Source organism: Myotis yumanensis, unplaced genomic scaffold, assembly GCF_028538775.1.
Source record: "Myotis yumanensis isolate MYYU_CA2020_CCGP unplaced genomic scaffold, mMyoYum1.0.hap1 SCAF_2, whole genome shotgun sequence".
Taxonomy (NCBI): domain Eukaryota; kingdom Metazoa; phylum Chordata; class Mammalia; order Chiroptera; family Vespertilionidae; genus Myotis; species Myotis yumanensis.
The window spans coordinates 15,789,732-15,817,055 of NW_027223753.1; the positions used below are offsets into that span (position 1 = coordinate 15,789,732).

Genomic DNA, 27,324 nt, shown 5'->3' on the forward strand with positions numbered 1-27,324 from the left:
GGCTCAGGCCTGTGGAGTCACCTAGAAAAGGGATTTATTTTATTATTATTTTTAAAATATATTTTTATTGATTTCAGAGAGGAAGGGAGAGGGAGAGAGAGATAGAAACATCAATGAGGAGAGAAAATCATTGATTGGCTGCCTCCTGCAAGCCCACCATTGGGGACTGAGCCCGCAACCTGGGCATGTGCCCCCGACCGGAATCAAACCTGGGACCCTTCAGTCTTCAGGCTGACTCTCTATCCACTGAGCCAAACCAGTCATAGCAAGGGATTTTAGTTTTATTAAAATATGCAACATATATAACACTTACTATATGCCAGGCATAATTCAAAAGATGTCTTAAACATTAACTCTTTTAATCCTTACAAACACCCATGAGGTATAATCCCCATCTTATTTATTTATTATCCCCATTTTACAGGTGAGGAAACTAAGGCTTACAGATTTAAGTAATTTGCCTAAAGTCATCAAGTAAAGAAGTGGAGGAGATGGGACCCAAGGCTCCAGTATCCATGTGTTTAACCACTGTGCTTTGCTAGTGGGAGCAAGAATACATACTGCTGTAAAAACTCCCATTTTACAGATGGAAAAACTGAGGCCTAGCCAGATGAAGGGACTGGTTGGCTCACAGGGAAGTGGGGAGGACAGATCACTCGAGTCAGAAAGCAGAGGTCCTGATCCTAGCCGTGGCTCTGTCTTGGTTCCCACTGCAAGTTCAAGTGATAGCTGGAGAGAAGCTGAGAGCCCTCCTAGCTCCCTGGCACCTTCTATCTCATTGGGGTCCCTTAAGAGCCCAGTGGGGGAGAAAAACAATAAGATTACAATTGACACCATTTTCTTAAGGACAAAAGCCAGTTATGCCCATAGTTAGCTTCCCTTTCCCTTTAATTGTTTCTCCCCCCCGCCCCACCCCGACCCCGATTATTAAAGGATAGATGATCATTGTACAAAACTTCACAAAGGTCAGATAAAAAAAGAGAAGAAAAAAATATCATCTTAAAATTCCTTCTTGAATACTGGTATATTTTCAAGATTACTTTGCTCCTTCTCTGTTTTTTTTAGACACATTTGAGCCGGGAGGCCAGAGGCTTGGTTTCTTGTCCTGGCTTGCGGTGTGACCTTCGGCAAGCCCCTGCCCTTCTCTGGGCCACATCTCACCTGTGAAATGGAAGTTTGGACATGGTGACCTCAGATGAGGCCCCTTGCAGCTCTGACCTTCTGTTACTGCTTCTGTTTCTGGAACTGGCAGAAGGGGCACACGCAGGCTGCCCGTCTGCGGGGGACGCATGGCTGACAGCTCACAGCAAGTCACCTCCGGGAGGCTGTGACGGCCCCATAAACAGCCTTCATTGCAGGCACAGCGTCCCCAGGCCTGCCTGCCTCACTGGGCCCATATGGTGCCCCCCGCCAGCCGGACACCACCAGCTGCCCTTCACCAGCCAGCCCTGAGTGATTGCTTTTCCAGTAGGCTCCAGAATGTTCTCTCTACTGTCCCAGGACCCAACTGACTTGGGGTAAGGGAGATGGGGAGGGGCTTAGCTCCGTAGCCACCGTCCTTTGTGGGAGAAGACAGCCTGGTGTAGTGAAAAGCTGAGGAGAGAGGGAGAGAAGAGGAGAGGAGAGGAACATGGACTTTATTCCAACTCCATTTGGGCTTCTTGCTAGGCATTTGGGATTCAGAAAAACTTGACTGTCCTTGAAGGACACAAAGTCTGGTCGTGAGAAGCGTAGAAACAGCAGCAACACTCGCCAAGCCCAAAGCTCAGGCCTGTGGGGTCCCCTAGGGAGAGGCCTAACCAACGGTGACAGTCAGGGAAGGCTTGCTAGAGGAGGCAACTTTCTAGGTGAGTTCTCAAAGACAGGACGCAGCCTTTCCAACTCATGTTATTTAATCCTTACAGACAGCCCTGGGGAATGGCATTGTTTCCCCTTTTACAGACGAGGCTCAGAAAGGTGAGCTCACAACCACCAAAAGAAGGAACATTTGGGTCCAAACCCCTGGCACTCTACTCTGGCCCCTGGACCTGGGTTTGAATTTGATCCCAGCCTCTGATTCAGAGACCCTCATGAGTGCTTCTCTCCTGGACCTTGGGCTCTTCCCTGCAAAACGGGTCTATTGCTGGCTGCTGTGTGGTTGGAATGACCGAAAAAGCACTTAATTTATAAATGGAGAGAGGAAATGTCAGCAAGGCCTCCTATCCAGCTGGAGATAGCACAGCCCCGTCTCTCCCCAGACACAGAAACAGGACTCCTGCCTTCGGGCAGGCGCAATCCCGGAGGTTGGTTTGCCTTGCTGAGGCACCCCCATCAAGAAGCAGCCAGAATATATGTGCTCTGCTTTGGACTCCCTTTGGCAAAGCCTGATGGGATGGCACAGGACCCTAGAGAGAATTCTAAATCCTGGAGTTAGCACATCTGTGCTTGAGGAATTCTAGCAGCCAGACTCCCCTCGAAGTGCCTCCTAGCAGGCAGGGCAGGGCAGGGTGTAGGTCAGTGATGGCGAACCTTTTGAGCTCGGCGTGTCAGCATTTTGAAAAACCCTAACTTAACTCTGGTGCCGTGTCACATATAGAAATCTTTTGATATTTGCAACCATAGTAAAACAAAGACTTAATATTTTTGATATTTATTTTATATATTTAAATGCCATTTAAACAAAGAAAAATCAACCAAAAAAATGAGTTCGCGTGTCACCTCTGACACACGTGTCATAGGGTCGCCATCACTGGTGTAGGTCATGCAGCACCTGGCCCTGGCAGATATGAAGGGTCCCTGGAGGTAGGACTTTACAGATAAAGATTAAGACCCAGAGAGGGAAAGGACTTGCCTGAGGTCACCCAGCAAGTCAGAGCCAGAGTGAAGGCTTCTTCCCCTAAACCTCAGAGCACAACACCCAGGCCATCTGGAGGCTACCTGGAGAGTGGGGGTGGCATGGGGCCACCCAGCGTGCCCAGGTGACACCAGGGAGCAGCCTGGGTGCTGCTGAGCTGGTAAAGTGCAACTGGTCTTGCTAAGGCAAACTTGTATATTCCTGCCCCGTTCCCAGCCAAGTTCGACCACCTCCACCTCTCATTCTAAGGCTCCCACTGTCCTAGGCATCTCCCTCCCCTTGAGCATGACCCTCTCTCCAGCCCTCAGTCTCCCCATTTCTAAAAACGGTCTCCAAGTACCCAAATGGGCACCGTCTAGAAATCCTAGGCTCCCGCCTCCCGCGGCGGGGAAGGCGGCTCGCGAACCTCGGACGCCTCCGGGTGAGTAATAAGGAACTGGCGAGAGGGAGGAAAAGAGGGGGCCTTCTTGGGCTCCCTACCTTACAGGCGCCCTTTGTCTGGACAGCCTAGGGGAGACCGAGGGCAAGGGCCATGCGGGGCGGGGCGGGGCCTGGCTGCCGTGGGCGGGGCCGTGGGCGGGACCGTGGGCGGGACTGTGGGCGGGTCCTGCCCGGCCCTCGCCCCGCCCCGTCGGACGTCGGTGCCGACTGGCGCTGGGAGGGGAGGAGCGCGGAGCCCACGCGCCGCCCGACCCCGGCGGAAAGTTTTCCCTGGCGGAGTTTTGGTGGCGGCGGCGGCCGGAGCGGCCATGGACGCGCTCAAGTCCGCCGGGAGGGCGCTGATCCGAAGCCCCAGCCTCGCCAAGCAGAGCTGGGGGGGCGGCGGCCGACACCGGAGTGAGTGTGTGCGCGTCCGCCGGGGCGGGCGGGGGTCAGGCCCGCGGAGCGGCCTCTCGCGGGCGCCCAGTGGGAGAGGCGGGGCCTGACCCGGTCCTGCGGGGTGAGGGACCCGCTGGGCTCCGGTTTGCCTCTCCTCCCGAGCCCGCTCCGTGCCGCCGGGGAGGGGGCACCGAAGTTGGGGAAAGAGGCCGGAGCGGCAGTGGGACAGGTTGCAGGTCCGGAGCGGAGACCTGCGCGACCCCCGCCAGCTCTCCACCCCGCCGCCCTGGGCAGCCCGGGGAGGCGGGAGCGCAGCCTCGGGGTCCGGGGGTGGCCGGGGTGTGTGGGGGGGGGGAGAGTGGGCGCCGCAGCGGGGGACATGCCCGCACCCCCTGGCCCGTGCGCCCCGGGAGCCCAGCTCGCCCCCTCCAGCTGTCCAACCCAGGAGGTCGTCTTCTGACTCCCGGGCGCCCAGAAACCGCCCCGGGTCCGAGCCTGGCTTCGCAGGCTCCTCCTTGAAGTTGGGTCTCGGGAGGTACCACCCACCCGGCCATTTAGACCCCCGCGACCCCTCCAGCCGAGTCCAGGCGTTGAGGCTGCGCCCTGGCTACTTTTGAAACCTGTTTTCGCTCGCACCTTCCCCCTCGGGCTTCCAGGGTCCCCGAGCACCCTGGCGACTCGCAGACTCGCCACCCCCTCTCCCCAGGGCGTCTGGGAGGGGCCTCATCCGGCCTCCCTCCTCTCCCGTCTCGAGTTACTCTAGGGAACCGTCACCTGGCACCTTCCCCTGAGGCCTGAGAAACCCAACCTAAGTCCCTGCTTCTTCGCGAGGACAAACCGGGTGGCTTGCCTTCCTGGTGGATGGAGCCAAAGCCAGGACTCCTACACACTGCCACCCCCTGCCAGCCCCCTGCCACCCCCCTGCCGCCCCCCTGGCCTCTCCCGCAGGAGGAAACCGTTGACAGTACAGTTAGTTACCCTCGCCCCCCTTCCCTTTGCGTTCCCGGGCTCAGCCAGGGGAGTCGAAGTTCCCGCAGCCCCGAGTGCCAGCGTGTCTGGGCCTAGAGAGGCCGCCTTGCTCCTCCTCTGCTGTGCTCGCTGTGGTCTCCTAAACCGAGACTGGCATTGGGAACCTGGGCTGGTGGGTGGGGGTGGGGACAGAGACCCTAGGGCCAGGCGTGCGCCATCTCCCACACTTATGACTCCCAACAGAGCCCCTTTAAATATTTGTGGGATTTGACCAGGACTTCTGAGAATAATGAACTGTTCTAGTGGGGAAACCCTGCTATTTTCTCTTGGGATAAGGGAAGGAGGGAGGGGAGTAAGAAGGGAGGGAGGGAGGGAGGGAGGGGAAGCTGGGCAAGGGAAGGAAACATAGCAACCCCTCTGAATCTGGAGAACTGGAAATCTTGGTTGGTAGAAAAGAGTTTCTCCTGCCTGCTCTGATCTTGGACAAGCCCCTTGTCCTTTATGATCTTCAGTTTCTTTGTCTGTAAAATGGGTATAAAAATTCTAACCTGGCAGGGGTGTTGAGAAAGTTACTGATAATCATGCTTCTTTCTGGCACCTAATTGGTGGTTTTCTTCTCCCCCACTCCCCTTCACTCACCTGTTATGTGTACGTTCCACGTGACTGTTACTGTGATGGAGCAAGTTTGGGGGTAGGGGGGTCTCAGAGCCTGTCTATACTTGCAGAAAAAAGGAGAGGAGAGCCCCTCTCTCCTGTTGACCCCAGTATGCCCAGAGTGCTGTTCTGGGGCTTTGTGGACCCCAGACTATCCACCCCATGGGGCTGTTGTAAGGATCCCTACCTGTCCCTCATTATAAAGTCTCAATTTCCTCATGTAAATTGTAAATAACAGTAGTAGTATCTATGTCATATTTTTTGGGGGGAGAGAGTAAATGAAATGGTGTTTTGCCTGGCATAGAGAAAGAGTTTGATAAATAGTAACTACTGCTTTTGTCATTTTAAAAAATATATGTTTTTATTTCAGAGAGGAAGGGAGAGAGAGATAGAAACCTCAATGATGAGAGAGAATCATTGATTGGCTGCCTCCTGCAGGCCCCCTACTGGGGATCGAGCCTGCAACCCCTGCATGTGCTCTGACTGGGAATTGAACCCAGGACCTCCTGGTTCATAGGCTGACACCCAACCACTGAGCCACACCGGCCAGGCTGCTTTGTCATTAATGTTTTACACAGTATTTTTGTTTACTTTATTTCATTTGCTCCTGTGAGGTGACAGCAAGGATTCTCATCTGACTCATTTTAGAGATAAAGGAACAGGGGCTCGGGGAAGTGGAGTCACTGACTCTGACACAGCTTCCTAGGGGCAGTGCTCCAGATCCCCAGCCCAGATGTCAACATTGTGCCTCGTGGACTCTGGCCCTGGGAGGAGCAGGAGCAGGCCCATCCCAGGTTGGGCTGCAGCCCTGAGGACAATGGCTGCCACAAGATAGAGAGGGAAGCTGTGGGGTGTGTCTGGGGTGGGATGTGGGGACAGCCTGGCCTGGGGTAGTGTTCCAGCCAGACCTTGGTCTCAGACCTTGAGGGTTGGGTGGTTTTGAGGCCAAACTGAAACCAGTGGAATTAGGGGTACACTTGACACCTATCAGCTGTGACCTCCTCACCCCTCAAGGCCCTCAGCTGGGGTTAGCATGATCATTGCTTTATTTGTGGAGAAACTGAAGCTCAGAGAAAGGAGGAAGATTGCTCAAGATCACACTGCAAAGCCAGGACCCCAAGCTTCTTTGCACTGAACCTCACGGCCCCCCGTCTCTCAGTTAGTCCTAACTTCGAAGGGGAGACTGTCCCTCTCCCACATGTGGTTTTCCCCCCATCTCTTCAGGAACCATAACATTTTTATTTCGGTCCCTGGCCAGGGATTTTCCTTTCTTCCAGCTGTCAGAAGGGTGACGCACCCTGGTCCCTCAGACCCCTTTCTTCCAGGAGGGTCCCTCTGAGCCTGGGCTCCTTCGTGGGTTGTGCCAGCCTATCAGAGAGCTCAGTGAGAACCGCTGAGGAATAGGAGGCACAGGCTCAGTAAAGCTAGTTCATGGTGGAAGGCAGGGGGCAGAAGGTCTAGTCGTACTTATTTTTTAAACCTATATAATAAAAGGGTAATATGCAAATTGACCCTAACAGCAGAACAACTGGGAATGACTGGTCACTATGACACACACTGACCACCAGGGGGCAGACGCTCAATGCAGGAGCTGCCCCTTGGTGGTCAGTGCGCTCCCACAGGGGGAGCTCTGCTCAGCCACAAGCCAGGCTGACGGCTGCCAGCACAGTGGTGGTGGCGGGAGCCTCTCCCGGCTCCTCAGCAGCACTAAGGATGTTCGACTGCAGCTTAGGCCTGCTTCCTGCTGGCAAGTGGACATCCCCCGAGGGCTCCCGGGCTGCCAGAGGGATGTCTGACTGCCAGCTTAGGCCCAGACCCCCGGGGAGTGGGCCTAAGTGAGCAGGTGGACATCCCCTGAGGGGTCCCAGACTGCGAGAGGGCACAGGCCAGGCTGAGGGACCCTCCCCCCCACAAGTGCACAAAATTTTGTGCACTGGGCCTCTAGTATTTACAATAAAAGATATAAGTAAACACTCAGACCATAAAACTTATTGAGCACTGACTATGTGTCAGTCACTGATAGAGGCCTTGGGGAGTCTGGTGAACGAGTTGGTCTCCCTTCAGATAGTGTTTACTGGCTGGTGGAGGAGGCAGGTTGACCAGGGTGCAAATGAGTAGTGTGTTGTGGGTATTGGTGATGCTATGAAGAAAGAGAAAGTTGGGGTGAAGAAATGATGGGGACAGCTTCCTTACATAGGGTGGTGTTTTCATTTGGATTCTTCTAGAAGCAGATGCTGAGACAAAGATTTGAGTATAAGCCCTGGCCAGGTAGCTCGGTTGGTTAAGCATCATTTTGAAAAGCCAAGGTTGCAGGTTTGATCCCTGGTCAGGGCACATACAAGAATCAACCAATGAAGGCATAAGTAAGTAAAACTACAAATTGTTAACTTTTTCTCACTCTTCCTCTCTCCTTTCCTCTCTCTCAAATCAATACATTTAAAAAAAGATGTAAGCACAAGCCATTTATTTGGGAAGAGGTCCCAGGAACTAGTGTTAGGAGAAGTGAAGGGAGTTCAAAAAGTGGACACTGAATGATCTAATCCCCTTACCACGGTGGGCGGCTGGAGCGCCGTCCTGTGGGGAGCTCTGGGAGGAGGTGTTCTGGTAGAATGTGTTCCGCCTTTACTGTTTGAGGGGCTGTGCTGTCTGCTGGGTGCAGGGCTCCTGGGATGGGAGCTCTAACGCCCCAGTGCCCCAGTCTGCATCTCCAGCAGCCAAAGGGGGCCACAGGCAGAGTGGTGTGTCAGGTGGCGTGTGCGGAAAATGGTACCCTTACCAAGGCGACAAAGGTAGGGCACTGATCGTGTCAGTGTAGGAAGTCAGGGAAGGCCCCTCAGAGAAGGTGACTGTAATACATGTATGAATACAGGGAGGGAGGAGTCTGGGAACAGCATTCCAGCCAGAGGGAACAGCAAGCACAAGGAGCATTTAACTGGAGGCTGGGATTCTGCTTCTCACAGGTCTGGCGCCAGAGGGGTACGTGGCTTGAAGGGATCAGGTCATCTACTGCCCACTGAGGGGGAACCAGACATTCCCTTCAGGCAGTCCTGCAAGGCAGCATGTCCGCCCCTCCTGGGTGAGCCTGCGTCTGACTCCTGCCTTGCATAGCAAAGGGTGGGGTGGGCTGCAGGTGTGGGTGAAGAGCCCCGGCTGTGGGATTCAAGACCCAGCACTGTCCGATATGAACCATGGCCAGACTCCCCTGAGTTTCTTTACCTGTGAAACGGGAATCCTAGTATCTCCTTGACGCTCCTAATAAAATACTACAAATGACTGTATGCATTAAGGCTCTTTGCACTTGACCCTGGGAAATGACAGTAGCTCACACTTCAGTGGCCCTTGCTATGGACCAGGCATGGTTCTAAGCCCACCTCATGGGTGAACTCCTTTCATCCTTACAACAGCCCCATGGGGTGGATAGTGTGATTATCCCATCACGTGAGGAAACGGAGGACCAGGGAGTGGAGGGACTGGGAACCCCACAGCCCGTATGCAGACCCCATGTTTTAACCTTGACAGTATCTTTTTCTCGAATAGTGTAAATAGGTACTTAGGAAATGATAGCTGCTGCTGCTGTTACCACTTTTTAATTTTCTCTTGAAAATATTAACAAACTTTAAAAAAATTCACTTATGAGAGAGAGAGAAGCATCGATTTGTTGTTCCACTTGTTTACGCATTCCCTGGTTGATTCTTCTATGTGTCCTGACCGGATATCGGACCCACAACCTTGGTGTATCAGGGTGACACTCTAACCGACTGAAACGGACAGTTTCTGAAATTTGTCCAGCACCCTTCACATCCTGAACTTTTTTCTGATGGTGCTCCTGAGGGACTGCACCTATTGTAAGGAGACCACGGCCTAGAGAAGCAGCCACACTCCAGGTCACAGCAGATCATGAGTCTCCTTCTGAGGTGTCGCTCTGAGGGTTCTGAGGCCGTCTCCCCTCCAGGCTGGGGGAGCCCCAGCCAGAGGTTCCCCCCAGGCCATGGGTTTGGCTGCAACTCTGATATTTCTCAGACCAGCCAGGTCAGGTCACCTGGCTCAGCAGGAGGGGCACAGGGGCACCCTACCCAGCTCTGCCCCCTGGGCAGGGGGCCTTAATGAGGAGAGAGCACATGTTTGCAGCCTCGAGTTAGACTGGGCATATGGTCTGTCCCCATCTCACTCTGAGAGGCAGGTCATCTGTAAAATTGCAAAGTTAAAATAGCCTAGTCATTACCCACCACAGGGCCAAAAATAACCCGACCGGAACAAGGCTGTGGACTCAGGCCTGTATTTTGTCTGGGGCCCTCTGGGAGCTCTTCTTGAAGTCCAGGCTCCTCCCGCCCATATGAGGCGGCTGGATGGTGAGCAGGGTGAGCGTGGCAGTGAATCTCCCCTCTGTGTATATGGAGAGCTCCTGAGGGCTGGTTTCTTGAAGAGGGCGTGGGGCATGAGAAAATGTACACTCATTGAAGGAATGAGTCGTACCCAGAACTGGAGAAGCGGAGGCTGGCTTCCCCAGGTGGGAAGGAGGGGCTCTGCTGTCCTGGGAGGGTGGGAGGTGGGCGAGGGAGAAGTGGGACAGGCAGAACAGCAGCGCTGGGCAGGAATGCACCTTCTCCATACCCGTTTCTGGGGGAGGCAGGCAAGAATGGAAGTCCTTCAACAGGAAGACACATGGCAGGCAGCTGCTTGACTGTGGGAGGGAGAAAAGGAAGTCCACACTCGAGAGAGGCAGGAGCAATCCAGTGACAGGAGGGAGGAGGCCCTGGAGGAGACCTTGGTCAAAACAGCCCTGAAAGCTGGGACTGTTGTTTCTTTCACTTTTTAGATAAGAAAACTGAGGCTCAAGGAAGGTAATTTGCTCTAAGTCTACTCAGTGTCAGAGCTGGGATTCTAGGATTAAGGCCCTTGCTCTTAACCACTAGGCAATACTGCCTCAAAGAAGGCTTCCTGGAGGAGGCTGGATGTGAGGGGTTTCGAGCAAGGGAGGGGAAGGGCATTTATGGAGAGGGGACCACTTGGGCAGAGGCACAGAAGTGGGAAAGTAAATGTCCCACCATGAGGAAGAAGCTCTGCATGGTTAAAACATGTGTGTGGGCATGGGTGTGTGTGTGGGGGCGGAGGGGTGGAGAGAGAGATTGTGGGAGAGAAGACGGGGAACCTTCGCTCCCCAACAGTCATTGTAGGAATTGCCTGTAGTGGATTGGGAGCTGGGGGTCCCTTTACTTGTATGACTTGGCACCAGTCCCATTCTTCTCTGGGCTTCGGTTTCATCACCTGAAGGGAGAGGGAGAAGTTTGGGCAGAAGGTCTCAGAGGCCGATGAGTGGCAACCTGTCTACTAGGGCCCTCTTCCAGGAGGCCATGGACCAGGGGAAGGGTCAGGCCAGGGAAGGAGGAATGCAGAAAAATGTCAAGCATTTCAGAGGTCAAGGAGGGCTGGGGAATGTTTTGACAGCAGAGAGGTTGTCTGTGACCTTGGCAAGCGTTGGCCCTTTGGAATGGAGGGAGCGGAAGTGGCTTTGGACACGGACCAGGAAAGGGCTGAGCTGGAGGAAATGGGAGAGTGGGAGACATGAAAATGGTGGTGGTGGTGGTGAGGGGGGGTGTTTGCCATAGGGCCATGATGGGTAATGACATGAACAAGACCATCCCTGATCAATTGGTTTTGCCTCCCTGGAGCCTTGTGCTGAGGAACAGTCCAAAGCCTGTAAATCAGAGGGAATAGGGAGTTACAGTTGATTAGCAATGTCTGCCAAGGACACCGGAGGCAAGCATGGCAGTGTGTACTTTGCCCTCCCGGCTTGGATGGATTTCTGGAAATGGTCTAAGGAAGCTGGCCTTGGCCATCTCGGTGGTGCACCCTGGAAACGGATTCCTGTCTGAATCCTGCTCTAGCCAAGATTGTGTGTGAGGCTGAAGAGTAGTTTCCTCATCTATAAAATGGGTACAACCATAATACATACCTCCTACGTGACAGCATCTGATAGAGGGTGATGAGGGATGGACAGCGGGCCCCAACTGGCAGGAGCATGGATGTTCGTTCGTCCTGGTGATGGGCTTGGAAGGATCCCTGGAGGCCTGCCTTCTTCTGGCCTCCCTGCTCCCCAGCTAAGTGATCTGGTGCCTCTGGGCCTCAGCTCCTGCGGAGGAACCCTGGGGATGGTTGACTGGTCCTGACCCTGTGCCTGCTCGGAGTCCTCTCACAGGTGGGTGGGGCGAGGTGGGGGCCTCTTTCCAACTCTACTTCCTGGCCTTTTCCTGCCCAGGGAGCTAGGCTCATCCCTTGTTTCCAACCTTTCCGACCATGAGGGTCCGAGTTTTCAAAGGACCCTTCCCTTGTGCCTGCTCTGGGTCAGTGCTGCAGCCCGGGCATTATTCATCTCGGAGAGAAGAGTTCTCCAACACCATGCAGGTGGTGGGACACAGCTGGTGTTCACACCCAGGCCTGCGGGATTCAGGCGCCTTCACATGATGTCGTTTGAGCAGTTACCTCCCCCTTTCCCAAACCCTTACTCGCACCCTCGCCTTACTCTCCTTGGCCTGCTGTGTCTTTCCTGGTCCCCTTCCTCCTGGTCTCCATGGCCGTGCAGATGGAGGAAAGCAGAGCAGCCTGGCGCTGTGGAAACCACCCAGATTTGAACTCGAACTCCATCCCTTTAACTCCGTCTATGGGGCCTTTGTCTGATGACTGGCTCTCTGAACCTGTTTCCTCGTGTCTGAAGGGATAATATCCACCTTCCAGGGTTGCATTAAAGATTCAGTGAGAAAATGGTATGGTTTGCCCTCAGCAAGTGTTAGCATTGAAGTTGAGTTTGGGCTTTGGGCTTGAAATCATGGGTTCCAATCTTGGCTGTTATACTTGCTGGCTCTTTGGACTCAGTTATGTGATTTTGCCTCCCTGGGCCTCAGTGTCTTTGTAAATGGGTATGATAAAGTGATCTACCTTTTAGATTCTCGTGAAGATGAATGAGAATATTTTATTTAAAGCTTGCTACCACAGTGCTTGGTACATACTGGAAAATGTTAGTTTTGCCCTTTATTAACTATAAAAATAATGATCCCAGCTGGAGTGGCTCAGTAGTTGACCGTCGGCCTATGAACCAGGAGGTCACAGTTCTTCGAGTCCCTGTCAGGGCACATGCCTGGGTTGTGGCGTGGCTCAGTGGTTGGGCGTCGGCCTATGAACCAGGAGGTCACCGTTCGATTCCCTGTCAGGGCACATGCCTGGGTTGCATTTGGGGTGTGCAGGGGCAGCTCATTAGTGATTCTCATCATTGATATTTCTGTATCTCCCTCTCCCTTCTTCTCTGAAATCAATAAAAATATATTAAAAAAAATAATGGTCGATGGCAGGACCCACAGCCCCTTGCTGGGTCCGTGGGAAAGGGGCTGCGAGGGCTGTTGCCGTGGTGCCTGCCCAGCAGGTCTGAGCGCCTGTCCTCCTGCCAGAGCTGCCTGAGAACTGGACAGACACCCGGGAGACGCTGCTCGAGGGGATGCTCTTCAACCTCAAGTACCTGGGCATGACGCTGGTGGAGCAGCCCAAGGGCGAGGAGATGTCCGCGGCCGCCGTCAAGAGGATCGTGGCCACGGTGAGCCTCAGTGTGGGGAGCCAGGTTCAGCTGCTTCCCGGGGTGCTGCTTGTCCCGCACTTATTACCCCAATTGGATGTGTCTGGCCTGTCCCTGCCCTTGAGTCCTCTCGAATCTGCCTCGGGGACTCTGGTAAAGGGTAGCCATTGGGCTTGCAGGGTGAGGATCAGTGTCCCCCGCTCTAGCAGTTGTGGCCATGTCCTCTCCCAGCCTCCCCTCCCCGAGCTCGGGTCCCCTGCCTAACAGTGACTTAGTGCCAGGAAGGGATGGGGGAGGCTACTGTCACCCAACCACTTGCTCTGTGTCCTGCGGGGCAGGTCAGCACACCAGAGACAGATTTCCTTCCCGCCTGCTCTGCGTGATCGAGGGCCCTGTAAATCCACCTCCCCTGTCGGTCTCAGACCAGCTCAGGCCCAGCGGGGTCAGCAGGTAGAGCAGCGTCCCCGGAAGTCATCCTACTGGGTTGTGGTAGCCCCCTCAGAGCTCAGTGTGAGGTCCTCCTAGCTGTGTGTTTTGGGGCAAGTCCCTTAGCCTCTCTGGGCCCTTCTCCTCCTGGGAAAAAGCACTGTTGACTCGAGGACCAGTGCTTGGTAGACAGTGGCTGCTCAATGAGAAGCAGTTGTCCCTATTTTTATTAGAAGAAGGTGTTGGCGGAAATGTCTTCTACATCATGTCTTCCAGTCACCTCAGCTGAGGCCTCACATGGGCCTGGAGTCTGGGGCTGGAGCAGCTAGATGTAGCCATGAGGGTGGGCCCCAAGTGAGGCAGGCAGGCTCCTTTGACCCATGTCTGCCCCAAGGCCAAGGCCAGCGGGAAGAAGCTGCAGAAGGTGACTCTCAAGGTGTCACCACGGGGGATTATCCTGACCGACGGCATCACCAGCCAGCTCATTGAGAACGTGTCCATTTACAGGTAAGCTCAGCATCACCCACATTCACTAGCCGATTGGGGCAGTGGGTAGAGGGCCCTGCCTGAAGCCAGCCAGGCTCTGCCACGCCCTGTCCGAGTGACCTTGGAGCCTCCGTTTCCTCATCTGTAAATTGGGGTGGAAACAGATCCTGCCTCACAGGAGCGCACAGCACCTGGCTCACACTGGGCGCTTGGTTAAATGGCAGCTGCTGCTGCTGTGATCACTAGTTGCAGCAGGCAGCTGAGGCCTGAGAGGACTGGGAACCGCCTCCCCAGCCGCCGCCGCACCCCCCCCCCCCCCCCATTCCCAAGCATTGCTGAGTCAGGCTTGGAGCAGACAGCTGCAGAGTCATGGTCCTTTCCTTCCACTGTGAATGCAGCAGCTCTGCTCTGGACATCTGGCCAGGCGTCCAGGGAAGCCACTGAATTAACTGAGGTGCTATCTGAAGGCAGAGTCTGAGGGCAGAATGTAGATGGTATCAGTTGCGGGTGGGATGCCTTGTTCATGAGCGGCAGAGCCCAGCCCGGGAGCCTCAGGCTCTCTCCATCCTCTCTCAGCTGGTCAGTTGTAGGATTTCAGAGCTGGAAGGGGCAGCAGAGATTCATATCACAAATGGGGAATCTGAGGTCCAGAGAGGCCTCAGGTTGACCAAGGCCTCGGTGAGGTAGTGGCTACGCTGGGACCAGGACACCAAGGCCGGAGTTCTGTCCAGCAGGCCCTGGTCTGCCAGGCATCCCTCTGCCATATTGCTTTGTGTCTAAGCAGGTGGCTTAGCCGGTTGGAGCATGGGCCAGTACTGGGGTTGGGGTGGTTTTAGAGTTTCTGGCTGCTATTTTTCACCTGCCTGGTTTTATCTGCCTCCTTTAACCAGGTGAGGCATCAGACCCAGCCCTGCCCTCAAGGAGCTTCCAGTCGAGGAGGGATGGAGAGGAGGAAATAGGAGATAGAGTATAAGTATTTCCCACGAGGGCAAAGAAGGAGAGGCCTGTGTGGGGAAACCCGGGGGGAGAGAGGGGCTGGAACCGCTGGATGGAGAAGGGGTAGTTGGGGACCTGGTACCCATCCCTCTGCCCATCTGGGGGTCTTAAGTGGTGCTAATCCCTATGTCAATGCCTGATTGAAGCTGGAGCCACACTGGGGAAGGGCGTCTGCTGAACTCTTTCCATTCTGAGCTGCCAATTCCTGTGCTGGTTGCAGTTCCCAGCATGGAGGGTCAGACAAGGGAGGCAAGTGTCTAAGATGAGGGAGCTCCTGGACCCCGGGGGCTCCTGGGCTGGTCGTCTCCCACACCCTCACCCTCCTCCCAGCCCTTCTACTCCACCTTCTCCAGGAGAGTCTGCTGGCAGTCTCGGTCGCCCTGGGAGGGACAGTCCTGGAGCCCCTCTGGCCTCTGGTCAGGGGCATGAGGGCAGGTAGGGGAGGAGGAGGCCAAAGGGCCTCAGTGGGTGGGCAGTGTCCGCTTTCCCTTCCACCTGGTCAGCACAAGCCCTTGAGAGGTTAGCATGGCAGTGGTTAGGCCTCTGAATCAGCGGGTGAGGTCAGGTCTCAGCTCTGCCACTAGCTGGTGGTCTAATAAAACCCTTCTCAGAGGGCAGCTCTGAGTTCAATGAGGTGATATCTGAACACTGCCTGGTGTACAGTAAAGGCTCGGCTATTACAATTTTGGGGTGTGGCTCAGTAGAGGGGGAAGTGCCCTTTCTCCAGTCTTTCCACCAGTCCTTCCTCCGTCATGGATGGCCCAGGATGCCAGGCCCAGGGGCCGAGGCCGGCTCTCTGGAATCGTGCACCGGTGGAGTGGGAGAACAGGCTGTCTGGAACTCAGGGGAGATGCAATATGGGTGGGTCTTCTGGATGTTGTCAGGCCCCCATGCAGGGCTCTGGTGACATTTCCCACTCGCCTTTCAGGATCTCCTACTGCACGGCAGACAAGATGCACGGCAAAGTGTTTGCCTACATCGCCCAGAGCCAGCACAACGAGAATCTCGAGTGCCACGCCTTCCTCTGCACCAAGCGGAAAATGGTCAGTGGGGAGAGCGGGGGCTCGGGCAGCTCTACTCGCCTTGGCTGCCTGTCCTTGGCGGCCTGTCTGGTGGGAAGGCAAAGCCAAGGTGACACATCACTTAAAATAGGAAATCTTGGGAACCCCAAGTGGGCTGAGGGCGCCGAGACACCTGTCAGAGTGGGCTGTGAGCATGATAAGCCCGTGTCCCCAGTGAGCGCCCTGGCCCTGCCTGTCTGTAATGTGATTTGGATTTGAGGTTTTGGGGGTCTCCTGTAATAGTCTGGTCTGGAGGTGCAGGGCCTTGTAGGGATTCGGCCTTGGAGATTGGTGATCAGAGGGGCCCAGAGTGAAAGGGAAAAGTGAGAGCCTAGGTGGACCGGCTTCCTGTGGCGAGAGCGGGGAGGGCATGGCCATTTTCTGGTATGCACCACGTGTTTGGTCCAGTGGCAGGCTTTAAAGGGTCTTCTCATTTAATACAACAGTGCTGTGAGGTAGGAGCAGTTACTGTCTTCATTGTTTTTATTTTTAATGAGAAATCAGACTCATCGGTCAGCTGGCTTGCTGAAGATGACACAACTAGCCAGGCAGAGTGAGGGTTTAAACCCATGGTTCCCCCCTCCCTGCATGACTAAGGAGCAGGAACTCCAGGCCCCATTTCCAGCCCCCCTGGCCACACCTCGCTGGGATCAGTGGGAATCTCCGAGGTCTCTGGGCGTTTGTGTTGAGCTTTGGGGCAGGGAACCGGGAGTGAGTCAGCCATCGGTGTTGGAAGCCCCTTTATTTCCAAGGCCCCTGAAGCCTAACCGTTTGCCCTGGAAAGGGGTTGCACACATTTATTGGTTTAGTATTGGCCTCTGTTAACCTGCATATGGAGCCAGAGCCCCAGTGCCCAGGCCTTATGTTCCTGGGAGTCAAGGAGACTGGCGGAGGGGGAGAGCAGGCTCGCTGAAACTCAGGGGAGGTGCCCTATGGGGTATCCCCTTCCCATCCTCAAGGACACATCAAGGACATCACGGTCTTGACATGGACCCCCAGACTTCCTGCTATACTCATGAGCCATGCTTTAGATATACATTTCCTATTGTTGCTGTAAGAAATTACCACAAACTTAGTGTTTAAAACAGCACAAATTTATTCTTGTCTGGTTCTGGAGGTCAGAAGTCTGAAATGGGTCGACAGGGCTGTTTTCCTCCCGAAGGTCCCAGGGGAGATACATTTTCTTGCCGTTTATAGTGTCAGAGACCTCCTGCCTTCCTTGGTTCATGACCCCCTTCTCCAGCCTTGGGGTCAGCAGTGTGGCACCTGCCAATCTCCCTCTCTGCTTCCCTCATCACATGACTATTTCTGACCTGACCCTCCTGCCTCCCTCTCATATGGCCGCTTGTGATTGGGCCCACTGGGTACCCAGGATAATCCCTCATCTCAAAAATCCTCAATTTAATCACATCTGCAAAGTCCCTTTTGCCATGTGAGGTAAGGTTCCCAGGTTCCAGGGATTAGGGTGTGGACCTCTTTGGGGTCACAGTTCCGCCTCCCACAGGTCTCTCGGAAGGAGCACTACAGGAGGAGACAGACGAGGGTCTGATTCTGGCCCATGTCCTTCCTGTGTGACCGTGGATAAGACCCTGCCCTTCTCTGGGCTGCCTGCCCATCAGCAGAGTCGGGATTGATCTGAGAGGCCCCGTTTCTTGGGTGCACCTTTATTCTTTGCTGCCGGCTCGGTGTCGCTGGCCACTCACCCAGGGCCTCGTGATGCCCCTGCGGTGGCTTCTCCCATGACAGTGGACTCCTGGCTTTGTCTGTTATGAGGCCACAACGACTTAAAATACAGGCTCATTATGTCCGCATTGTTTGCTCTTCCTCCCCAATGACCAGAGCAGGCGCTGGGCGGGCAGTTGGCCATGGCCATGGCTGCGGTGGGGGGGGGGGGAGGGGGTGAGGGGGAGGCCGGGGGGGCGGGTTCCCAAGATGCAGAGGCTTCCTCTGGGAAGGGGAGGTTGGGGGGATAAAAGAAAGCTGATGCTGGCCCAGCGGCGAAGAGAGGCCTGGTCCGGTATGCCGGGTCCAGAGGACTGTAGACGGCCCCGATCAAAATCAGCCTGCCCCAGGCCCAGAGCCGGTTACTGAGGAAAACAGCCCGGCCACGGCTTCATGCTGACAGTAGAGCCCGGTCGGGCAGAGGGAAGGGCGCCTGTTGGACACGGGCACCGACGCCCACTCCTCTTGGCAGGTTTTCACCCGTGTCCGGGATGACGGCATCACAGCTTGTCCTCCTTTTCTACCCTCTCCCACCTGGCCTCCCCCTACAGGGAGCCCGGGGGAAGCCCCTGGAGGAGCTAGCCCAGCCCAAGGGGCTGTAAATTGACTGATGCAAGGATGGTGTTCTTGTGGTCCCCAAGGCCTCAGCTGAGCCCCAGCCGGCCTGGTGCCTGGCCACGATGGAAATCCCAAGATTCTCGGGGCTTAGTGGACGTTTCTGAGGAGGAGGCAGCAGGTGAAATGGGTGCCTCAGGTTTTGCAACCCACCTGCTGACAGGTCCCCCCGCAGATGTTCGCTGCTGTCTGGCCTGGGCTGAGCCCTGTGTCGGGCTCTGGGGACCCAGGAAATCAGCCGTGAGGATATGAACAAGGTGGTGGGGGAGAAGGGGCCGGATTCAGTAACTGGAATACAGGGTCTCGGTTCTAGCGTCGAGGTTAGTAAGTCTCACTGGACGTCAGCAAGACTTCCCAGAGAAGGAGGTGTTTTGAATTGGGCTTTGAAGGTTGAGTCATAGGTAGGAGTTTGCCAGGCCAAGAGAAAGGGGATGGGATGGAGAGAGGGTGAGTGCCCTCCAGCACAGGAATCAGCAGGTGCAAAGACACAGAGGTGCAAAACGCGGTGGAGTGGATGGCTGTTGAGGAGCCTGGGAGGGTGGCAAGGTCCCTCCTCCTGCAGGGGAGCCTTGAATTTGGATGTTGACATAGTCCTCAGTCCTTTTGGCCCGGGGCCACAGTCTCTGCATCCCCACCCTTTCTCGCCTGGATGCCTGAATGAGCCAGGTGCCTATGACCCACCCGGAGTGGGGGGCAAGGGGTTCTTTTCTGGGTTGCCCACCCGTTCAGCTCAACTCAGGCAGGACCAGGCCTCCCTTCCCCAGTGGCCCCTAGGATAAATTTCTCTACAAAGAAACGTTTCCATCTGCCCAACTGGGACTTCTCAGTGAGCCCTTCAGCCTCCGGGCTCTGGGGCGAAGGTGGAGCTGCTGGCCTTGACGGGAGCCCAGGGAGCCCAGGGTTTCGGTGCAGGTGTACTGGCAGTGAGCAAAGCGATACCCTTAATCCTGCTCCGGGCAGGGTGGGGGGGAGCTGTTCTCCCCCACATGGCCATTGGCATTTCTCAGGTGATCCTTTTGTGCGAAGGTTTAAGCTTCTGGGGCTGCCTTGGTCTGAGTACTGGGCTCGTGGCTGGGATCCGGGGGTCCTGGCCCAGCCTCGTAGCCCTAAGCCAGACCTGGCCCCTTTGAGGAACGAACAGCCTGGTTACCGGGAACAAGATAGAGACACGGAAAAAAATGTGCGAGGTCGAACCTGGTCAGGGCAATCAGACAGGCCCACAGTCCAGACCCACTCAGAGGGATAGGTAGGCTTTTGTCCTGTGGAATCCAGGAAGACTCCCGCCCCTTCCCCCCTCTCCTCACCCCCCTACCTGAGGGCAGGCTGGAGCAGTCCTTTCTTCTGGTGCTGCCCAAATTCCTACAGCCGCCCCAGAGGGTAGGACCCAACCCCTCCCGGTCCTGCCCAGCCTGGGCTTGCAGCCACCTGTCCACCTCCGAATCTTGGGTTATATTTGGTTTAGCTTGTAGCTCAGGACTTTAGGGAGAAGGGGCAGGAGTGTATGCAAACGAATAAGCAGATTAATGCAAAGACAGGCTTGTGCCCCCAGGTTTCCCGAAGGCAAAAATCATGGTGTTTCCATCCCCCTGCCACTTCGGATGACCAGCCTTGCTTGGGTGTATAGTGACTGACTCGGGCTTGTAATTAGTCCATATTTTTAGTTCATGAGCAATTCTCAATGGTAACTGAGTCTATTCAGTTTGATTCAGTTGTGACAGCTTAAATTGTAAACAGCTGTGAAGAGTTTCATACTTAATTACCATATTTAAGTTTTGCCATAAAGTCCCCGTACTTCCATCAAAAATGTAAATGATGGAGACATTCAAATGAGATTTTATACTTCATGAAGTTTAATTGGCATGGATCAGTCAGCTTGTTTAAGGATTTTAAATTAAAAAAAAAAAAGAGTTTTAAAGGCAGTAGCCATGGATTCATTTCTCAATTAAATTGAGTTGTCTGGCGAGAGGAAGGGAGTGGGGCAGAGGCTGGTGAAGCCGGAGCTTGTACACTTGAAAGGGTCTGGTGCTTTCTTCCCTGGGCCCGGCTTTCGGAAGGAAGCTGGCTGTCGCCTCCAGCCATAGCTGCGAGCTCTGGGGCCTGCACTCCCAGAAGCTGAGCTGATGAACCCTGGTCTAGAATCAGAGAGAAGAAGGGCTTGAGTGGAATGTGGGCTGGGGTAGGAGGCCCTGGCTGGAGCGTGAGGCCTCAGGATGCCTGCCTCTCGGGAAAATGCAGTTCAGCCAGCACGTTGCCCCTCTGGGGGGCTCTGGGAACCAGGGGTGATTCTTGCCTTTGGGGAGCACCAGGTGGGGTGACACAGGCATGTGAGCTGGTGACAAGAGAGAGGGGTGATGTTGGAGTTGGGCTGGAAGAGTGAGTGGGAGTTCCCCAAGGGTGAAGGGCCAAGGTGTGGCCCCACCTTACGGGAGGGTGGTGGCACTGAATGGTTTTCACCCCTTGCCATGGTGCTCACTGACAACTTGCTTCTGTCAGGAAATGTGTAAGCTTCCCACTGCCTTTCTGGGGTTCAGGTATAAGCCCTCTGACTCTGTGCAGTACTAACCAGTCTGACCTCTGCCCCCGTGGCTCATTCAAACAGTGGTCGGACCCTTTCCAACTCTGGCTTTTCTGTTTCTTAATTCCAAGGGTTAAGTAACTGTGTGAAGTCCTTGAGTAATCAGGGAGGGCTTCTCAGAAGAAGCAAGCCTCACAATGAATTGAATTTAGGAAAGCCCAAAGGGAAGGGAAAAAGTGGAGGTGAACAGCCATTGCCAAGGTACGGGCTGGAATGAGGGCGGGAGCCTTGGCTGGGCTACAGGTGCTGAAGAGGGGGCCCAGCTGCCTGGGGAGGGCGTGGCCTCTTTCTGACCTGGCTGCTTTGTGACCTGGGAGAGGCCGGGACTCTGCCTCCATTCATCAGGCGTTCCAGAGCCTTGGGATGGAGCCAGGTGGGCCTGCCCAGGAACCCCCAGCCTCCAGTTCAGACTTGCTATTACCCCCCTAATACTGCACCCCTCCCCTGAACTCATTTCCTGTTTTTCAGGCTCAGGCTGTCACCCTCACCGTAGCCCAGGCCTTCAAAGTTGCCTTTGAGTTTTGGCAGGTGTCCAAGGAAGGTGAGCCTTGTTCACAGACATTGTGTGTGGGCGGGGGTGAGGAGGGAGCACTGAAGAAGGCCGGCAGGGTCCTATGGGCTGGGGAGGGGGTGGTGAAGGCCTGGACAGACTCCCACCTTCATCACCTCCCCAGTTTGCGACTTTAGACAGGTGCCTTGTGGGGATGAACTGAGACCTGCTGGAGGGAGACCTGCCCCCTGAGGTTGGCCACAGCCTACTCCCCGCCCAGCAGCTGCTGGGGATGCAGTGCTGGGGTCGGAGGCACTAACGCGCTGTGCCTTGATCCCACAGAGAAGGAGAAGAGGGAGAAAGCCAGCCAGGAGGGCGGGGACGGCGTGGGCGGGGGCCGCGGCAGCAGCACCCCCTCGTTGAAGAACCGTGAGTCTTGGGCAGGGGGAGGGGCTGGAATCAGCTGCAGGTCTCGGGGTCTGCCCTTCACCCAGAGGCCCTGCTCCCTCCTGGGTTGGAGCAAACTCTCAGTTTTTTATTTTGGTTTTGTTGTTAAATACATAATACATGGTCGTTATAAATAAACTAGAAGATGGAGACAAAGGGGGAAAGTTACTCATTATGGTGCATGTCCTCCCAGATGTGTCCCTGTGCAAAAATATGCACATATGTATACCTCTCTCTGTGTGTACTTTCCATGCTTTCGGGGATCGCTTACTGAACTCAGCACCTGTTGTGACTATAAACCATTAGTCGGGGAGAGGATCTCTCGTCGGGGGCAGCTGTGCAGCTGCTTTGGGAGGTGCCAAGGTGGGGCTCTGGGTGTTCTGCGTGATAGGCCTGGGAAAGGCCCTGGCCAAGGAGAGAGTCGGGGCCAGGACAGACCAGGAGGCTCCGGGAGGGACGAGGAGGTGAGGCGGGGAGACAGGAGGCTCCTCTCGCACTGACGCATCTGCCCGTACCCTTCATAGTGGTTGCCACGGGGAACCTGCTGGACTTGGAAGAGATGGCCAAGGCCCCGCTGTCCACAGTCAGCGCTAATACCACTAACGTCGACGAGGCCCCGAGGCCTCCAGCCCTGAGTAGCAGCAGTGTTGTCTGGGTGAGTGTCCGTGTGGCCTGCTGACCCCTCGGGGATCCGGTGAGCCACAGGCTTATCCCTGGAGGAGGCCCCAGGGCGGTCCGGGGCCTGGCACCCATGACTTACAGGCATCTGGGAGGGCCACCCCCAGCCCAGCAGCACCCAGGCCCAGGGTAGGCGATGAACAATGTCCCCTTTGAACCCAGGGCTACGTCCCCAACAGGCTTGGCTCCCAGCACAGCTGTCTCCCCACAATGCCTGGCCTCTTGGCCTAAGCATCCCGACTGCAGGGCGAGCCAAAGGCCCCCTTGTTCTCAGGGCGGGCAGAGTTCGCTCCTGACCCGCCTCCCCCCACCGTCTGAATGAGGAGTCTGGGACTTGGGCAGCCGGCAGCTGGCCCCTGACACGCTCTGCGAACTGGGGAGGCCCCTGACCTCTGTGTGTCTCAGCTTTTTCATCTCTTCAGGGAGGAGAATGACTTGCCTGCAGAATCTACCAGAGGAACCTCATTTTTTAAATTAAAATTTAAAAAGTCTTTTATTTAGAAATAATCTTAGAATTATAAAATGTTACAAAAACAGTACAAAGAATTCCTGTTCACCCTTCATCCAGATTCCCCAAACCTTAGCATCTTATGTGACCACATTACAGTTATCAAAACCATTAACGTCGGTATGACACTGTTACATAATCTGTGGTCCCCACAAGTCCTTTTCCGGTCCAGGCTCCACTGCAGAATCACACATTACTTGTCATATCTCTTTAGTTTAAGACACTCTGGCACCTGACAGACATGAAAGACCGTCAAATCCCTCTGCCTGCCGGGGGCCACCCAGGTGTGCCAGGCAGGCGCTCTGAGCCCGTCCCCCGCTGTCTGCAGCCACCCTTGGCCCCTGCCCACGCTCTGCTCTCTGGGAGACTGCGGGGCCTCGCCCATTGTTTTCCCGCCTCGGCACTAATCCCTTGAGCTTGGAATTTGGGCTGGGCTTTTGGAAGTGGATGAAAGCAAGGAAACCCTTCCCGCCCTCTTCCTCTCAGAATTCGAAAGTCTTAGCAGCCTTCGGCCTAACCCTCCCTTTTGATGGGAGGAAAAGCTGAGTCTCAAAGAGGAGTGGCCACTTGCCTAAGGGGTCACTCGGGTAACAACAGAGCTGGGAATCGAACCCACCCAGGTGTCCAGGTGCCCAGGGGCCCTTTCTCCTGTTCACATCCCAGGTGTGGGTCCCCGCGCTGAGATGCTGGTGGCGGTAGCCAGGTGGGAGGCCTGCCTAAGCCTGTTCCTCCAGGCGCCCCCCAGACTCCTATGCTTATGTCCCGAGTCCCTGTAGCTCACCCAGGGCTGGGACAAGTCCCCCACCTAGGATTCATATCTCCCACTTTGTTTTCCCCAAGGAGCTGGATGACGACCTGGATGAAGCATTTTCAAGGTAACATTAACTGGGCTCCTTATGCTGGGGAAGGAGGCCTGGCATTTGTGGGCAGGTCTCTGGGGCCCTTGGCCACCTCTGACCATCTCCAGAACAAAAATCTCAACTTGAATACTTCCAGGGGTGGAGAGCTCAATACCTGGGGTTGGCCATGTCTGCTAGAAAGCTCTTGCTATTAAGTAAAAAACAGTTCCTAGTGGCTCCTTTACCATAGTCTGAGCTGAACTAAGTACACTGCTGTAGCTATAGCTGAGGCTGATTTCCTCTTCCTGCTCCTGGTGTAACCTTCAAAGATTGGCTTTTGGTTTCAGAGAGGAGTGGAGAGGGAGAGAGAGATAGAAACATCAATGATGGGAGAGAGTCACTGATCAGCTGCCTCCTGCACACCCCACTCTGCGGATCGGGCCTGCAACCCAAGCATGTGCCCCGACCAAGCATTGAACCGTGACCTCCTGGTTCATAGGTTGATGCTCAACCACTGAGACACCACGGCCGGGCCAAAAACTGGCTTTTTTTGCAGCTTTTGTTCCCTCCAGAGGTTTTCCATTTATGGAGAAGGGCAGGGGGAAGGTGTTGCTCACTTAAGCCCGTGGAGCATTACACAGAGGAGGAATGTCGGGCACAGCACGGAGTTGTTTTCGTCTAGCCTGAGGGGGCAGTTCCCCATCTTCCCAGGGCCATCCCGTAGCCATGGCTACCGTTAGCTTGGGGAAAGGCCCCTGAGAAGGCCGAGGGGAGGCCCAGGCAGCTCAGGGCTCCCAGCTAGGCCTCCCTTTCTCCCTGGGAGCAGCCCCCTACATCCCTCTCCCTCCTCCCCGGGTCCTTCCTGCCAGAGCCTGGAGGAAGCCCCTGGCCCTGGTGGTGGGGCGTGGCCTGTGTGGCTCCTTCTTTTACTATCTTCCCTGCTTCACTGGCTGACTACCTCCCCATCGTTTGAAGAAAACCTTCCATTTGCTTTTTCCAGATTACCCAAGAATCATGTTCCTTTTATTAAAAACTTCAAAAATCAGCAAAGCATTAAATTGGAAATGATACCATCCCATCATCCCACAGCTCAGACTTTTGGGCTTAATCCTATACATATACATATATTTTTTTTTTTTTGCATTGATCAGCTCGACATACTTGCATTTGGGACCCTGATTTTCACTTGCCACTGACATATCAGGAGCATCTCTCCAGGTGTCGAAAGTGCCTCGGGCACACATTTCATCAGCTGCCTGCATTCTTTAGGACTTGGCTGCAGTTTACTTAACTCTCCCCTTAGGTTGTCTTCTTTCTGAATTCCTTTTCGAACAGCACTGTGTTGAACATAGTTATAGCCAATAGTCTCAGGGTGGTACTCCCCCGCCCCCCCCCCCCCCCCATGTGCCTCTCTCGTGCCCGCACCAGTGCGGCGGCCCTTTCCCTTTCTTGGGCATTTCCTGAGGGAGCCGTGGATGGTGTGTGTGCCCCGGCCTCTCTCTGTGGTGAGAATGCCACTGCCTGCCCCACAGTTTGCTGAGTCATTTGACCCTCAGAGACTCCACCTTTCCTGACATCTGGGACTTTCTCCTTTGGCCCCTGTGTCCTAGCATTTTCCCACTCGTGCCCTCTCACTTCTGACCCTGGTGCTGGCCGGGCTGGACTGGCTCCTCAGGCCCCCGCCAGCCCCTTGCCTGCACCTCGGCTCACACAGCTCTGCCTTCCAGGCTCGCCCAGTCTCGGACGAACCCTCAGGTCCTGGACACTGGACTGACAGCGCAGGACATCCATTACGCCCAGTGCCTCTCGCCCGTCGACTGGGACAAGCCTGACAGCGGCAGCCCTCAGCAGGAGGACCTCTTCAGCTTCTGAGCGCCCAGGGCTGGTGGGGTGTGTGACCACAGCCACCTGCAGTTGCGGGGGGCAGCCCTCGGCCCTCCAGCCCCCCTTTCCCGTGGGCAGCTCTGTCAGCCTGCAGATCAAAGCTGCAGCCAGTCAAGCGAAGGGAAGGAGACGTGTTGTCTAACCCCACTCTCTAAGAACTGAAAGGGGCTTGAGTATTTATTCAGTGACTTCTGGTTCAGCTCGGAAGCTGGGTTTGTGTCAGGCACGAACAGTGTTACAACCAGCTTCCTGCCTTCTCTTGAGCAAGCTCTGCTCGGCTGTGGGTGTCCGGACGGTGACCAAAGCATTTCTCCTCCCTTCTCTCTGAGGACCCAGATTTCCCCGCGGCGGCCCTGCCCCTCACTGAGGGCAGCAGAGCACTCGTTTCTGCCTTCTGAGCACAGGAGGGCACCGCAGCCTTGGCAGAGACTGTCCCTCCAGCTCATCTGCTGCAGGGGCTCCAGCAGGCCCGGGGGTCCTCGGAGACAGAGGGGCAGCCCCTGACCAAAGACGACACAGCTGGCACTTTAAAGCACACACAGCAGGTGTGGCGCCCAGGGTGCCCGATGGTGCTGCCGTGCAGAGAGCTTTCTCGCTGCCCTTCCCCGAGCAGGGGCCCAAAGTCCCACGGACTCCCCGAGTCTGACCGCGTGACTGCCCTCCATCGGCGCCCCCACCCACCCCTCTCCCCGGGACGGATGAGCTGTGCTCACTCTTCCCTTTTGTCTGTGTGTCTGTGTGAGTGTCCCTGAGCCCCACCCCCACACTTCCTGGATTTGGCGAAGAATATGTTGTTGCCCTTTTATAGAGAGAAAACCGAGGCCACCAGCATGGAAGGGGTAGAGTCTAGAGTAGAACCCGGGCCTGATGCCAAAGCTGCCTTCTCACCTGTGCCTCCCTCAGTTCACACATCCTTTTGTCTAGCTTTGTTGTCCCCCCAGAAACCAAAAAACCCAGCTATTTTCTGACCAAAATGTGTTTCGTAACAAACCATCTGGTGCCTTCCCACACGGAACTGGCAGGAGCCTCCTTGCTTGCTGCCTCGTTGCTATTGATTTCCGTGAAAATGGAATTGTTTGAAGACTGTTCATTCGGACGGTTAAACAAAACCAAACTCTAAGCACCTGGACACTCTGACCCCGGGTCGGGACGCACCAGCAGCCGGCTGTTCTCAGGGTGTTCCTTCCTCCTCCCCCTTCGCCCCCACCGGGCTCCCCGCATCCTGACACCCGGCCAAGCTGTCAGCACCTTCTCCGTCCCGAGGTGCCCCCGGCCCGGCTTTGCTAACCTCAAGTGAGACACTGCTGGTGGTTGGAGCAGGTTTCACCAGCCCAGGAAAAACACACCATTTCTTAGAATCTCCTTATCTAAGCGCTTAAACCAAAATACAAAGACCAAAGTGCCTGGGTGAGGGGTGGGGTGGGATTTGCAGGGTCTTTATCAGGCTAGAACAGCCTTTCCCTGCCCAGCTCCTATACCCCCGCTGCCCTTCCCAGACCTTGGTATCTGCCTCTGCGTTTGCCACGAGGCAGTGAGGTTGGGCCTGACACACGCCGTCCTTGGTACCAGGGTCCATCCAGGAGGCCTGAGAAAGGCCGGGCTGTGAGTGGGGTGTGGCCTCCATTGTGGTCTCTGGCCACCAGCAGCGGGTGTGCGCCCTGTGTGTTCACAGATAAGTCTTATTGTGCTTTTCTTTGTGTTGCTGTCAAGGAATTTCTAATGAGGAAAAGGATAATAAATGTTCTCTTTTTGAAATACAAA

General features: G+C 55.4%; 1 protein-coding gene across 2 annotated transcripts; it reads left to right on the forward strand.

Annotated features, from left to right (window-relative positions):
- The first annotated feature begins 3,492 nt into the window (after positions 1–3,492).
- LDLRAP1 (low density lipoprotein receptor adaptor protein 1) lies at positions 3,493–27,324 on the forward strand. 2 transcript variants are annotated; one of them, XM_070404395.1, is made up of 9 exons: positions 3,493–3,670; positions 12,715–12,857; positions 13,657–13,769; positions 15,673–15,787; positions 21,186–21,258; positions 21,550–21,636; positions 22,179–22,309; positions 23,681–23,715; positions 25,407–27,324. In XM_070404395.1, exons 1-9 carry the CDS (start codon positions 3,583–3,585, stop codon positions 25,549–25,551), a joined length of 930 nt encoding a protein of 309 aa, XP_070260496.1. In that variant the 5' UTR covers positions 3,493–3,582; the 3' UTR covers positions 25,552–27,324. The 2 variants fall into 2 exon arrangements, with proteins under 2 accessions (XP_070260496.1, XP_070260497.1); XM_070404396.1 differs by lacking the exon at positions 21,550–21,636.